The sequence below is a fragment of the Falco cherrug genome, chromosome 4, assembly GCF_023634085.1.
Source record: "Falco cherrug isolate bFalChe1 chromosome 4, bFalChe1.pri, whole genome shotgun sequence".
Lineage (NCBI taxonomy): Eukaryota > Metazoa > Chordata > Aves > Falconiformes > Falconidae > Falco > Falco cherrug.
Genome location: NC_073700.1, coordinates 50,995,221 through 51,008,052, shown reverse-complemented (window position 1 = coordinate 51,008,052; position 12,832 = coordinate 50,995,221). Strand labels below are relative to the sequence as shown.

At 71.2% G+C, this 12,832-nt stretch overlaps 1 protein-coding gene across 1 annotated transcript in view; it reads left to right on the top strand.

Annotated features, from left to right (window-relative positions):
- Window positions 1-10,147, top strand: part of SSPOP (SCO-spondin) — a 30,553-nt gene extending 20,406 nt beyond the window's left edge. Inside the window, 28 exon segments of the mRNA XM_055706795.1 lie at window positions 241-282; window positions 368-544; window positions 888-1,094; window positions 1,320-1,487; window positions 2,034-2,162; window positions 2,325-2,565; window positions 3,210-3,353; window positions 3,429-3,475; window positions 3,696-4,112; window positions 4,307-4,437; window positions 4,879-4,994; window positions 5,085-5,131; window positions 5,266-5,547; window positions 5,641-5,802; window positions 5,898-6,014; window positions 6,235-6,373; window positions 6,476-6,678; window positions 7,124-7,297; window positions 7,407-7,534; window positions 7,936-8,075; window positions 8,197-8,243; window positions 8,315-8,479; window positions 8,603-8,811; window positions 8,899-8,994; window positions 9,535-9,595; window positions 9,686-9,816; window positions 9,891-10,041; window positions 10,125-10,147. Of these exon segments, the coding sequence (XP_055562770.1) occupies window positions 241-282; window positions 368-544; window positions 888-1,094; window positions 1,320-1,487; window positions 2,034-2,162; window positions 2,325-2,565; window positions 3,210-3,353; window positions 3,429-3,475; window positions 3,696-4,112; window positions 4,307-4,437; window positions 4,879-4,994; window positions 5,085-5,131; window positions 5,266-5,547; window positions 5,641-5,802; window positions 5,898-6,014; window positions 6,235-6,373; window positions 6,476-6,678; window positions 7,124-7,297; window positions 7,407-7,534; window positions 7,936-8,075; window positions 8,197-8,243; window positions 8,315-8,479; window positions 8,603-8,811; window positions 8,899-8,994; window positions 9,535-9,595; window positions 9,686-9,816; window positions 9,891-10,041; window positions 10,125-10,147 (4,094 nt within the window).
- The last annotated feature ends 2,685 nt before the right edge of the window (window positions 10,148-12,832 follow it).

The following is a 12,832-nucleotide window of genomic DNA, read 5'->3' as shown; positions in this document are numbered from 1 at the left end:
CCTCCACTGTGGGTCACAGCCCCCTCCCCATGACATGCCACGGGTCCCAGCCCCTCCGCCGGGGGTCCCAGCCCCATGCCCATGTCATGTCGCGGGTCCCAGCCCCTCTGCCGGGGGTCCCAGCCCCCTTCCCATCCCCCTCACTCCATGGGGCTGGGGGTCCCACCACCCCAGCCCGGCGGGGCCAGATGCCCCCAGGCATGGGGGTCGGGGGGTGTCACATTTGATTTCCCCCTGCAGCGGTGACTGTCCCCGTGCCGGAGCCCACCCCCACGGCCCCAGGTGAGGGCTGCGTCTCAGGACCCCCGCCCCAGGGGGCTCCGGCACACGGGGGTCTCGCTGACTGGGAGCCTTTGCCCCATGCCAGGCGCCGAGGAGGAGGAGGGGGGCTTTGGCCCCTGGTCGCCCTGGACCCCCTGCTCCGGAACCTGCACCCGCCCTGAGGCGCCGGCCACCAAGAGCCGCAGCCGGGCCTGCGGGAGGGCGGGGGGCTGCAGGGGGGCCAGCGTCCAGCAGCTGGCCTGCAACCTGCCCCACTGTGCCGGTGGGCTGGGGGCCTGCCCCCCTGCACGGGAAGGGGGGCTGCTCCACTGCGCGGGGGGGCGCCGGGGGGGTCCCGCTTCACTGGGAAGGGTGCTATGGGGAGGGGTGTCCTGCCCCACTGTGCAGGTGGGCTTGAGGGGGTCCCTGCCTCACTGTGCAGGTGGGCTATAGGGCGGGGGTCCCCACCTCACTGCGGGATAGGCTATGAGGGCGATCCCTGCCCCACTGCACAGGGAGCCTATGGGGGGGGGTGTCCCTGCCCTACTGGGGGTCCCTGCCCCACTGCATGGGTGAGCTGTGGGAGGGGTCCCTGCCCCACTGCTGACACCGGGGGTTCCCTGCAGCCCCCCAATGCCGGGACGAGACCTGTGCCAGCCGGGACTGCCAGTGGATGCCGTGGGGGCCATGGGGGGGCTGCTCCCGCAGCTGCGGGGGGGGGCTGCAGCTCCGGCTCCGCGCGTACAGCCCCCCCGGGCCGGGGGGCCGCTGGTGCCCTGTCATGCTCAGCGCCAACGCCCAGCGCCGCGCCTGTGGGCTGCGTCCATGCACAGGTGCGGGGGGCTGGGGGGGGGGGGCTGGTTTTGGGGTGGGGGGGACTGTGGGATCTGGGAGGCTGGTTGGAGTCTGGATGGCCTAAGTGAGGGGCTGGGGGGCTGTGTGGGGGAGTCGGGGGCTGGAGGGGGGTTCTGGGGGGCTGTTTGGGGTCTGGGGGGTGATTGGGGGTCCAGGGGTCCAGGCAGTCCCCTCCTGTGTGACTTCTCCCCCCCGGCTGGCAGTGGACGGCGACTGGTCGCCCTGGGGCCCCTGGTCGCGCTGTGACCGGAGCTGCGGGGGAGGCCGCTCCATCCGCAGCCGCTCCTGCACCCGCCCCCCCCCCAAAAATGGGGGGCAGCCCTGCCCCGGCGAGCGGCACCACCTGCGTCTCTGCAACCCGCAGCCCTGCGGTGCGGCTCGGGGCCTGGCGGGGGCTGGGGGCGGCACGGGGGCTCAGGGGTCTTGGGAGGCTGTTGGGCACAGGGGGGACACAGGGGGCTCAGGGGACTCAGGGAGCACAGGGGGACTGGGGGGGCTCAGGGGCCTTGGAGAGCTCCGGGAGCTTGGGGGACTCACTGGACTGGGCAGGCTGGGGGCACAGGGGGCTCGGGGGACACAGAGGGCTTGGGGGGGCTGGGGGGCTTGGGGTGCTCAGGGGGGCAGAGGGGGTCAGGGGGGACTTGTGGGGCACAGGGGGCTTGGGGGACACAGAGGGCTTGGGGTGCTCAGGGGGGCAGAGGGGGTCAGGGGGGACTTGTGAGGCACGGGGGGCTCGGGGGACACAGAGGGCTTGGGGGGGCTGGGGGGCTTGGGGTGCTCAGGGGGGCAGAGGGGGTCGGGGGGGACTTGTGGGGCACAGGGGGCATGGGGGACTCGGGGGGCTGGGGTAGGGGCACGCGTGGCACAGGGGGCTGGATGGGCTGTGGGCCGTGGCGTGGCGTGACAGGCGCGCGCAGGGGGGGGCTGCCCTCCTGGTATGGCACGGGTGGGCTGCGCCAGCCGCTGCCCGCGGAGCTGCCGGGACCTGCAGGAGGGGCTGCGCTGCGGGGCCGAGCGCTGCCAGCCCGGCTGCCGCTGCCCCGACGGTGCGTCCGCCCACCGGGACCCCTCGCCCCGCCCCGGGACCCCCCGGCTCCCCCGGCCCCGGGGCTGGCAGGGCTCTGCGGCGGGGGATCCCCGCCCACCCCGTGCCCCGAGGGGGGGTCCCGGCCCCCCGCCGCCCCTGACCCCCCGCCCCCCCCCCGTAGGCACGCTGGAGCAGGATGGGGGCTGCGTGCCCCCTGCCCACTGCGAGTGCACGGACGCGGCAGGACACGCGTGGGAGCCGGGCAGCCAGCACCGCCGCGGCTGCCAGAGCTGCCTCTGCGCCGGGGGGCGTCTGCGCTGCGCCCCCCCCAGCTGCCCGTCCCCTCCCTGCACCTGGGGCCCCTGGGGCCGCTGGGCCCCCTGCAGTGTCACCTGTGGGCACGGCCAGCAGGCCCGCCTCAGGTGGCACCGCCTGGGGGCACGGGGGGCACGGGGGTGCTCGGCAGTCGAGGGGGGGACACATGGCACCCGCAAGGGGACATGGCACTCGGGGGGGATATGGGACCTGGGGGGACATGGGACCTGGGGGGACATGGTACCCACGTGGGGGACGTGGGACCCCAGGGGGGATATGACACCTGGGGGGGGGGACGACACGGCACTCAGGAAGGACAATGGGACCCAGGGAGCCACAGCACTAGGGGAGGGTATGGGATCCAGGGGGACACAGCGCCCAGGGGGACATGGGATCCGGGGGGCATGTGGCATCCAGGGGGACACACCCAGGACCTGGAGGGGACCTGGGACTTGGCGGGGGGACATTGCATTTCATGGGAACATGGGACCTGGGAGAACACAGCACCCGGGGGGGACAGGGCACCCAGGGCGCCCAGTGGGGTCATGACACCCAGGGGGAGACATGGCACACAGGGCATTTGTGTGTGTGTGTGTCATGGTACCTGGTGGGACAGAGCACATGGAGGGGGACACACAGCACCTGGGGGGCACATGGGACCGGGGGTGGGGGGGGACATGGCACCCAGGGCACCTGGGGGTGGGCAGCAGGGTGGGAGCTGGTGTGACCCCAGCACTCCATGTTCCCCCAGGACCCCTGTGGGGGACGACGAGTGTGGGGGGCCGCAGGAGCAGAGCCGGGACTGCGCACTAGGGCCCTGCCCCCCGCTCTGCTTGGAGGGGGGCACCGAGCGCAGCCTGGGGGACACCTGGCCACAGGGTCACTGCCAGCAATGGTCAGTGCTGGGGCACGGGGGGGCTGGGGTGAGCTGCCCCCCCTGACCCATCCACCCTGTCCTGTGTTCCCTCAGCACCTGCACCCCCGAGGGCACCCAATGCCAGGACATCCCCTGTGCCGGTGAGTGCCCCCCACGCCCCCTGCCGCGAAGGGGAGTGGTCAGGGGCATCACCGGCATCCCCAAGGGGTGCTGGGACGGTGCGACCCCCCCCCCCAAACCCTGCGTGGCTGGTGCAACCCCCAGACCTTCCAGGAGGGCGCGGGACAGGACAGGGGTCCTGGTGGGACAAGGGGACCTGGGGCGCCGCATCCCCTTGTAACACGGCATATGTCCCCCCAGAGCCGGGGGATTGCGTGTGGGGTGCCTGGAGCCCCTGCTCCCGCTCCTGCGGCACTGGCCTGGCCACCCGGGAGGCCACCTGCCCCTGCCCCACCACCGGCGCCGCCTGCCACCGTGGCCGTGACCATGACCTTGGCCATGACCTTGGCACACGCCGTGAGGTGCAGGCCTGCTACCTGCGCCCCTGCCCAGGTGGGCTGCCGGGGTGGCCAGGGGAAGGTCCCAGTAGGGTCCCTGGCCACCGTCACCCCATGCCCTGCTTGCCTGCAGCTGCCTGTCCCTGGAGCCCCTGGGGCCCCTGGAGCCCCTGCACCTGCCAGGACCCCCGGCAGCACCGGCACCGGCACCGGCTGGGCCCCGCTGGCTGTGCTGGCCTGGACGGGCAGAGCCGGGACTGCGACACCTCGGGGTGCTCAGGTGAGTGGTGGGGCTGCCTGCGCCCCCTGCCCGCACCCCTGCCTGTGCCCCCTGCCCATACTCCTGCCTGCCCTTCCTGGCTCCCTGCCTGTGCCCCCTGCCCATCCTGTGTGCTGCCTGCCCTGCCCCTGCCTGTCCCGGGGGGTGCGGGGGTGCCCTGCCTAGGGGCTCCCGCGTGACCCCTCCCACCGCAGAGGCCAGCTGTGCCCCCCCCTTTGAGTTCCGGCCCTGTGGCCCCCCCTGCGACCAGCTCTGCTCCAGCTACCAGCGGCCCGAGCGCTGCCCGCAGCAGCCCCCCTGCCTGCCCGGCTGTGCCTGCCCACAGGTACGGGGAGGGGGGGGGTTGGGGATGGGGGGGGTGGGGATGGGAGCGGGGAGGGATGGGCATGGGGATGGGATGGAGTGGGGTGGGGTGGGATGGGGTGGGATGGGATTGAGATGAGGTGGGGACGAGATGGGGATGGGATGGGACAGGATGCGGTGGGGACAGGAACAGATGGGGTGGAGATGGGACCAGATGGAGTAGGGATGGGACGGGATGGGGATGGGGGTGGGATGGGAGAGGATGGGGTGGGGATGGGATGGATGAGCTGGGGCACAGCCCCACAGGATCGGGGGCCAGGAGAGCCTCTTCCCCGCATGGCCATGGCCAGGGTCAGGTGCTGATGCCCAACTGCTGCTGAAGAGGCAGGAGGGGTGGGGGTTGGGCTGTGGGGAGCAGATCTGCCCCCCTCACCCCCCCCCGCCATGGCCCCTATCCTGGCAGGGGCTGATGGAGCAGTCTGGGGGCTGCTTCCCCCCCACCCATTGCGGCTGCCTGCACCCCAGCAGCCCCCAGACCCTGGCTGCTGGTGACACTGTGCTGCTGGGCTGCAAGGAGTGGTGAGTGGGGTGGGGGGGCACTGGGGGGCAGCCCCTCATGTGGGTGGCTGGGGGGCTGCGCCATGGCTCACCCACTGTTCTTCCCCACAGCATGTGCCAGAACGGGACCCTGCAGTGCAGCAGCGAGGGCTGCCAGGGTAAGTGCGGCCCCCTGGGCCCTCAGCCCCTTCCCCCTGCTTGGGGACTCCCTGTATCCTCCCTGGGTGGGTGCGCTACCTGCCCCACACATGGGGGGTCCCGAGGGGTTCCCAGCGGCTCTGTGTCCCCCCAGGGCTGCTACCGCTGAGCCCCTGGTCGGAGTGGGCGCCCTGCGGCCCCTGCCTGCCCCTGACCACGCTCGACCCCCGTGCCCTCGCCCAGCTGCTGGCCCAGCCGGTGCAGCAGTGGCTGGCGGAGGGGACACCGGCGAGGGTCTCGGCCCTGGCTGCTGTGCAGCATCGGTACCGAGCCTGCCTGGACCCCCAGACCGGGCTGCCCTGGGGTGGTGACGGGGCCACCTGCTCAGCTGAGCTGCGGCAGGAGCGGCTCTGCCCGGACCCCCACATCTGCCAAGGTACTGGGGGGCTGCGGGGGGCTGCGGGTGCTGTGCAGTGCCATGCTGTGCCAGAGGTGTCCCCACGGGGTTGGTGCCGGCTGTGTCCCGCAGACCTCTGCCTCTGGAGCCCCTGGGGGCCCTGGGGGCCCTGCTGGGACCCCTGCAGTGGGGGCTACCGCCTGCGCCAGCGCCAGCCCCAGCACCCGGAGGGTGGTCAGCGGTGCCGCGGTGCCCGCACCCAGAGCGAGAGCTGCAACACCACCGTGTGCCCAGGTAACCCCCAGCGCCCTGGGACCCCCGTGTGGCAGGTGAGGGTCGAGGTGAGCGCTGTACCCCCGCTGCACCCCAACACCTGGCCGTGTGCCCAGGGGAGGTGTGCGAGAAGCAGGCACGGGTCTTTGCCGCACCCTGCGCCAACGGCTGCCCCCGCGCCTGCGCTGACCTCTGGCCCCATGTCGAGTGTCTGCAGGGCCCCTGCGAGCCGGGTACGTTCCCCCCCCGGCCCCCTGCAGCCCCATAGCACCGCGCCCCGTCCCACAGGGCGGCCGCCAGAGCCCCCTGCCTCACAGCACTGGCTGCACCAGGTGCACTGGTGCACCCACCCCTTGCTCCATCTGTCCCCACGACGGGGTCCCCCAGTCCCGCAGGGGGCTCGGGGCCACCCACAGCATCCATGGGTGCAGCCCCACTGCTCTCTGCCCCCAGGGTGCCGGTGCCCCCCGGGGCAGCTGCTGCAGGACGGGGCGTGCGTGCCCATCACCGAGTGCCGCTGCGGGCTGCCCGGCACCAACAGCAGCCGGGAGCTGCAGCCGGGGCAGGCAGCTGCGCTGGAGTGCCACAGCTGGTGGGTGCCGCGGTGGGGGGCGTGGTGGCAGGGTGGGCACAGCTGTGCTGCCTGGCAGAGTCCCCGGGCAGGATGCTCATGCCGGCGTGGCTCCCGATGCAGCAAGTGCCAGAACGGGACTCTCACCTGCCCGGCTGCGGCGTGTCCCTCCTATGGGCCTTGGTCCCTGTGGAGCCCCTGCTCCCGCAGCTGTGGCGGCGGCAACAGCTCCCGGCACCGTGACTGCCAGGAGAGCGCCGGAGGGGTGCCCTGCAGTGCTGAGGGCACAGAGGAGATGGTCAAGTGCAACCCACAGCCCTGCCCTGGTGAGTACCACCATGGTGGGCTGGGTGATGGGATGGTGGGATGGTGGGATGGATGGTGGGATGGCAGGATGGTGTGACAATGGAACAGTGGGATGGATGGTGGGATGGTGGGACAGTGGGATGGTGAGATGGACAGTAGGACAGTAAGGCAGTGGGATGGATGGTGGGACAGCGGGATGGTGCGACAGCGGGACAGTGTGATGGCAGGATGGTGGGATGGATGGCGGGACAGTGGGATGGTAGGATGGCAGCATTAATGGTAGGATGGTGGCACAGTGGGACAATGGAATGGATAGTGGGACAGGAGGACAGCGTGACAGCAGGATAGTGGGACAGCGGGATAGCAGGATGGGTGCTGGAGAGGGTAAGGATTGATAGCAGGATAGTGGGACAGTGGGATGGTGGGATGGCAGGGGCCGGTGCTGAGCCCCTGCTCCCCCTGCAGCAGGTTGCCAGCTGAGCCCCTGGTCCTCGTGGAGCCCCTGCAGCGCCAGCTGTGGCGGGGGCACCTCTGAGCGGCACCGGGAGCTGCTGCCGGGCCCAGGGGGCCAGGACGAACCGTGCCCCCTCCTGCCGCTGCTGCTGCACCGCATCTGCAACCCCCGCAACTGCTCGCCGGGTATGGGGGGGGCCAGCCTCTGGGGGGCTGCGGCTTTGCCAGTTGGGCCACGGGTGTTGGGCCGGGGTGGGGGGCTCCTGGCTGCAGCTGCCACCTCCTCACCCTGCAGAGTGCCCCGGTGGGCAGGTGTACGGGGACTGCGCCAATGCCTGCCCCCGCACCTGCACCCACCTGCGCCCAGGGACGAGGTGCTTGCCGGAGAGCTGCCAGCCTGGCTGCGCCTGCCCGCCCGGACAGGTCCAGCTGCATCCCCAGAGCCCTCCCCGCAGCCCCTGGGGACCCCTGCCATCATGAGGACCCCCTGCCACCCCAGGGACCACCCTGCCATCCACCTCTCCAGGGACCCACCCACCACCTTGGGAACCACCCTGCCACCCACCTTCCCATGGCCACCGTGCCACCCCAGGGACACCCCTGCCACAAACCTCCCCATGTCCCACCTGCCACATACCTCCCTGGGGACCCACCACCACCCTGGGAACCCCCTGCCACCCACCACCCAGAGACCCTCCTGCCACCCACTTGCCTGCTCCTCACCTCCTACCCAGAACCCCTCTAGGCTGGGGGTCCTGGGGGGCTGGGATGGCTCAGCCCAGGCTTGGGTCAGGGGCGTCGGGTCACTGCTGGGTGTCGCGCAGGTGCTGCAGGATGGGGCCTGTGTCCCCCCCGAGCAGTGCCGCTGCCAGCTGCCCCCCACCCTGCCCGGGGCCCACAACCTCTCGCAGGTGCAGGAGGAGCATGTGCCGGGCAGCCGCATCCAGCATGGCTGCAGCAGCTGGTGGGTGCTGCGGCCCCTGGCATCGCCCCCCCAGCATCGTCCCATGGCTGCCTCATCCCTGGAGCGGCCGAGCCGGAGTCCGGGGGCTCAGCGAGTGCTGATCCCCTTGTTCTGTCTGCAGCGTCTGCATTCGTGGTGCCTTCAACTGCTCCCAGGAGGACTGTGATGGTGAGACCCCCATCCCTGTCCCTGTGCTGCAGCCCCCATGCCGCAGTCCCCACATCTCACCCCCTCTGCAGCGGACTGCCTGTGGTCCCCGTGGTCCCCCTGGTCCCCCTGCTCGGTGACATGCGGGACAGGCGAGCGGGTCTCCCGCCGGCACCTGCTCCGGCAGCACCTGTACGAGGGGGCAGAGTGCCTGGGGCCCCCCACCCGCCGGACCCCCTGCAGCCTCCCTGCCTGCCGTGAGTCTGCCACACCGTGCCTTGACCCTGGGCAGGAGGCGTCAGGGGGCCGCGGGGTGCCGGGGCTGCGGTGCCTGCGCCGGGGTGTCAAGGCACTGGTGCCATGCGCTGTGCCATGTGCAGCCTGCCCGGTGGGTGAGCGCTGGCAGGGCCCCCATGAGCCGGCCGGCTGCCAGTGGAGCTGCCAGGAGCTCTCCAGCGACCCCCCCAGCAACTGCAGTGACCCCCCCACCCCCGGCTGCGCTTGCCAGCCTGGCCGCTACCGCAACAGCACTGGGCACTGTGTGCTGGCCGCCCACTGCGAGTGCTGGCACCGCGGGCAGCTCCGCCAGGTGAGCACTGCAGGGGGGCTGGCTTGGGGGTGCCCCGCTGCACCTTCTGGTGAGGCTGAGGCCCGTCCGTCTGTGCCCCCCCCCCAGGCTGGCAGCGAGTGGCAGGAGGGGTGCGAGACCTGCCGCTGCCTCGACGGGCAGGTGGCCTGTGCCGCCCGCTGCCCCCCCCTCATTTGCCCTGAGGTGTGGGGCAGGCGGGGGGAGGGGGCCCGCGTGGGGAGGGGGCATGAATAGGGAGGGGAAATGTGTGGGAAGGGGTATGTGTGGGGAGGGGGCATGTATGGGGAGCATGCATAGGGACGGGGCACATGTCGGGAGAGGGCATTTGGGGAGTGGGGAGGGGGCATGTGTGGGGACAAGGCATGAGTGGGGAGGGAGCATGTGGGGGGGGCACGTGAGGAGGGGGCATATATGGGAACAGAGCACTGGGGGGGAGGCATGCATGGGAAGGGAGCACCTGTGGGGAAGGGGCACGCATGGGGCTGGGGTTCATGTGGCACTGGGGCACGTGTGGGGAGAAGACACGTGGGGGGTCACGTGTGAGGAGGGGTCGTGTGTGGGGAGGAGACACCTGTGGGGGGGGACACCCGTGGGGAGAGGACACCTGTGGGGGGTCACGCGTGGGGAGGGGACACTCGTGGGGAGGGGTCACCTGCAGAGGTCGCGCATGGGGAGGGGACACCCGTGGGGGGGTCAGGCGCGGGGCTGAGGCGGGGTCCGCAGGGCGCGGTGAAGGTGCGGGACCCGGGAGGCTGCTGCCCCGTGTGCCGGGAGGAGTGGCCCGGTAAGTCCCCGCGGGGCCGCGCTGCGAGTGGGGGGGCCGCGCGCGGGGCACGGCCGCCGCCAGCATCCCGGCCGTGCCCCGCCCCCGCAGAGGACCCCCCCTCCTCCTGTCGCCGCTTCACCGAGCGCCGCACGATCGCGGCGGGACCCTGCGCGCTGCCCGGTGTCGAGGTCGCCTATTGCGCCGGACGCTGCCGCTCCCGCACCGCCGTCACCGCCGAGGTCAGCGGGGGGGGGCAGGAGCTGGGGTGGGTTCCCGGTGCCGCCCCCCCACCGCAGCTGCCCGCCCCCCGCAGGAGCCGTACCTGCAGAGCGTCTGCGAGTGCTGCAGCTACCGGCTGGACGCCGGCAGCCCGGTGCGCGTCCTGCAGCTGCCGTGCCCCGCCGGGCCCCCCCGCGCCGTGCTGCTGCCGCTCATCCGGGCCTGCCACTGCGGCCGCTGCCAGGGTGAGTGGGGGGGGGGGGGCGGGGCTCCAGCACCCCCGCGGGGTGCGGCATCCCGAGCCCGCCCGAACCCCTCTCTCCCTCAGGCGGGGATTTCTCCCGGCGCTGAGGACCCCCCGGGATGTGCCCCCCCGGGACGCGCCGGTGCGCCGCGTCCCGCCCGCCCGGCAGCGAACCTGCGGGAACGGCCCCACACCTGGCACCCGGCGGGGGGGGCGGGGGGCTCGGGTGGGGACTGGGGGATACTGGGAGGGTGACCGGGGGGACTGGGAAAAGCTTGGGGGAGGTGACCGGAGGGGGAGACTGGGGCAACTGGGAAGGGCTCCGGGAGTGACTGGAGGGACTGGAAAGGGTTCAGGGAAGAACTGGGGGGCACTGGGAGGGGGACTGGGAAAAGCTTGGGGGAGGCAACCAGAGGGGGAGACTGGGGAACTGGGAAGGGCTCCGGGAGCGACTGGAGGGACTGAGAAGGGTTCAGGGAAGAACTGGGGGGCACTGGGAGGGGGACTGGGAAAGGCTTGGGGGAGGCGACCGGAGGGGGAGACTGGGGGAACTGGGAAGGGCTCCGGGAGTGACTGGGGGGACTGGAAAGGCTTCAAGGAAGAACTGGGGGGCACTGGGAGGGGGACCGGGAAAGGCTTGGGGGAGGCGACCCAGGGGACAGACTGGGGGAACTGGGAAGGGCTGAAGGAGGAACTAGGAAGGGCTCAGGGTGGGACTGGGGGGCACTGGGAGGGGGACTGAGGGCACTGGGAAAGGCTTGGGGGAGGCTACCAGGGGGCAGACTGAAGGAACTGGGAAGGGCTGAGGGAGGGTCTGGGCAGGATCAGGGAGGGTACTGGGGCAACTGGGAAGGCCTCAGGGAGGGACTGGGCGGCACCAGGGAGGGGACTGGGGGAACTGGTGAGGTCTGGGGGAGGGACTGGGGGAGGACTGGGGGATGAAGGGGGAACCAAGAGGGTCCAGGGGTAACTGGGGGTCACAGGGAGGGACTGGGGTGACCGGGGGGGGGGGGGGTACAGGGGGTGGCTCAGGGAGGGGCCAGAGAGAGGGCTCAGATGGACCGGGAGGGGCTGGGCGGGACAGGGAAGGACTGGGGGGGCACGGGAGGGACCGTGAAGGGCTCGGGGAGGCCAGGGGCACCGGGGGGCTGCAGCAGCAGCCTCACGGCAGATGCACGGCTGGGGGGGGGGGGCCCACATCCCGCCCCCTCCCCAGAGCGTCCCAGAGGGGGGAGGCGGGCACTGGCTGTGGAAATAAAGCTCACGGTGGGGGAACGCTGGGAACCAGCAGCAAAGTGCAGCAGCGTCTTTAAAAGGGGCCCCGGTGGGCTCGGAGGTGGTGACCCCCTCCCTTCCCCCCGGGACCACCACCCCAGCCCGTGGTACCCTCGGGCTGGATGAAGGTGAAACAACCCCAACCCACCGGTTCGTTATGCACCAACACGCAGCTCAGGGGTGGGGGCGGGGGCCGGGGGCTCAGGGTGGTGCCTTTGGGCCAGTCCCGCTGGGGGCTGCTCACCGGTGGGTAATGGGGGGGGGGGGGGGGCAGAAGTGGCACCCACTGAGCCACACTTATGGCACTAACAGATCTATGGGTGGTGGCATGTCCTGGGTCTGGCTGCCTTTAGAAATGGAGACAGGCCCTCTCGTGGGGGGGGCTGGGGGGGTTTGGGGCCCTCTGGGGGCTTTTGGTGAGGAGCTGGGGGGGCAGCGTGGCTGCAGGGGGAGAGGGTGATGTGACTCAGATCGACTGTGTTTGCGGGGACTGAGACCGCGGCAGTGCCTGGGATGCTGTGAGGGGGCTGTGGCCTGCTGAGGGGGCTAGGGGCTGCTGTGGGGGGGGACGATGATGCCCATCCCGGCTTTCTTGGTGTGACACCTGCAAAGTCCTTCACTGGCTGCCACTAACCCAGCTCTGCAGGAGCCCCCGACCTCACCCTAGCCCAGCAGCGCCCCCACCCAAGCCCTGTAACCCTCCCCAGCTCCACAGGCCCCCCAGCTCAGCAGCCCCCCTAAGCCCAGCAGGTCCCACCAGACACAGACACACACACACACACACCCCAGTTCCACAGCCCCCCAAGCCCGGCAGCCCCTGCCAGACCCACCCCAGCTGCCCGGCACCCATCTGAAGCCAAACCTGAGAGCTGAGCTTTGACTGATGCACCAGCCAACCCCCAGCTCCAGCTTTTTTGGGGGAAATAAAGGGAAATTTGGAGCACAAGTGGTTTTCTGCTTCTGTCTGATTGAAAAAAAACCCAACTAAAATTACAAACAGCTGATGGGAAGAGCAGTTGGGTCTGGGAGGGTCCGGCACCTCTCGCCAAGATGAGCCCCCAACCCTCGGGACGCTGCTTCAGCCCTGGGCAGACCCCACCGCTCACTGCTCCTGGCTGGGCAAGGGGCCTCCTAGGGACGAGCAGGGGGATGCCAGCCCCAGCGCTGCTGCAGCGCTGCTTGCTTGTCCTCAGCGTTGAGAAGACTTTTATTTACTTTCCCGGTGGAAAAATAAAGCAGCACCTTCCCCTCTGTCCTGTAATCCATCCTGACTGCACCGTGGTTTATTGCCCTTCTCCCATCCCAGCAGCTAGTCCCGCACCCATGGCTCGGTGCTCTGCCGCAGCAGCTGCCGGTGCCGTAGGGCCCAGCGTGGTGGGGAAGGGGCTGCGGTGACAGCTCCCCCACCGGCAGGTGCCATGTGTCCCCAGGGAGCAGCTGAGGAGGAGGCAGCCCACACCTGTGAGGATGCTTCTCCGGGCTCACGTGTGACTGCTCTGGTGGCTGGTGCTGTGGGT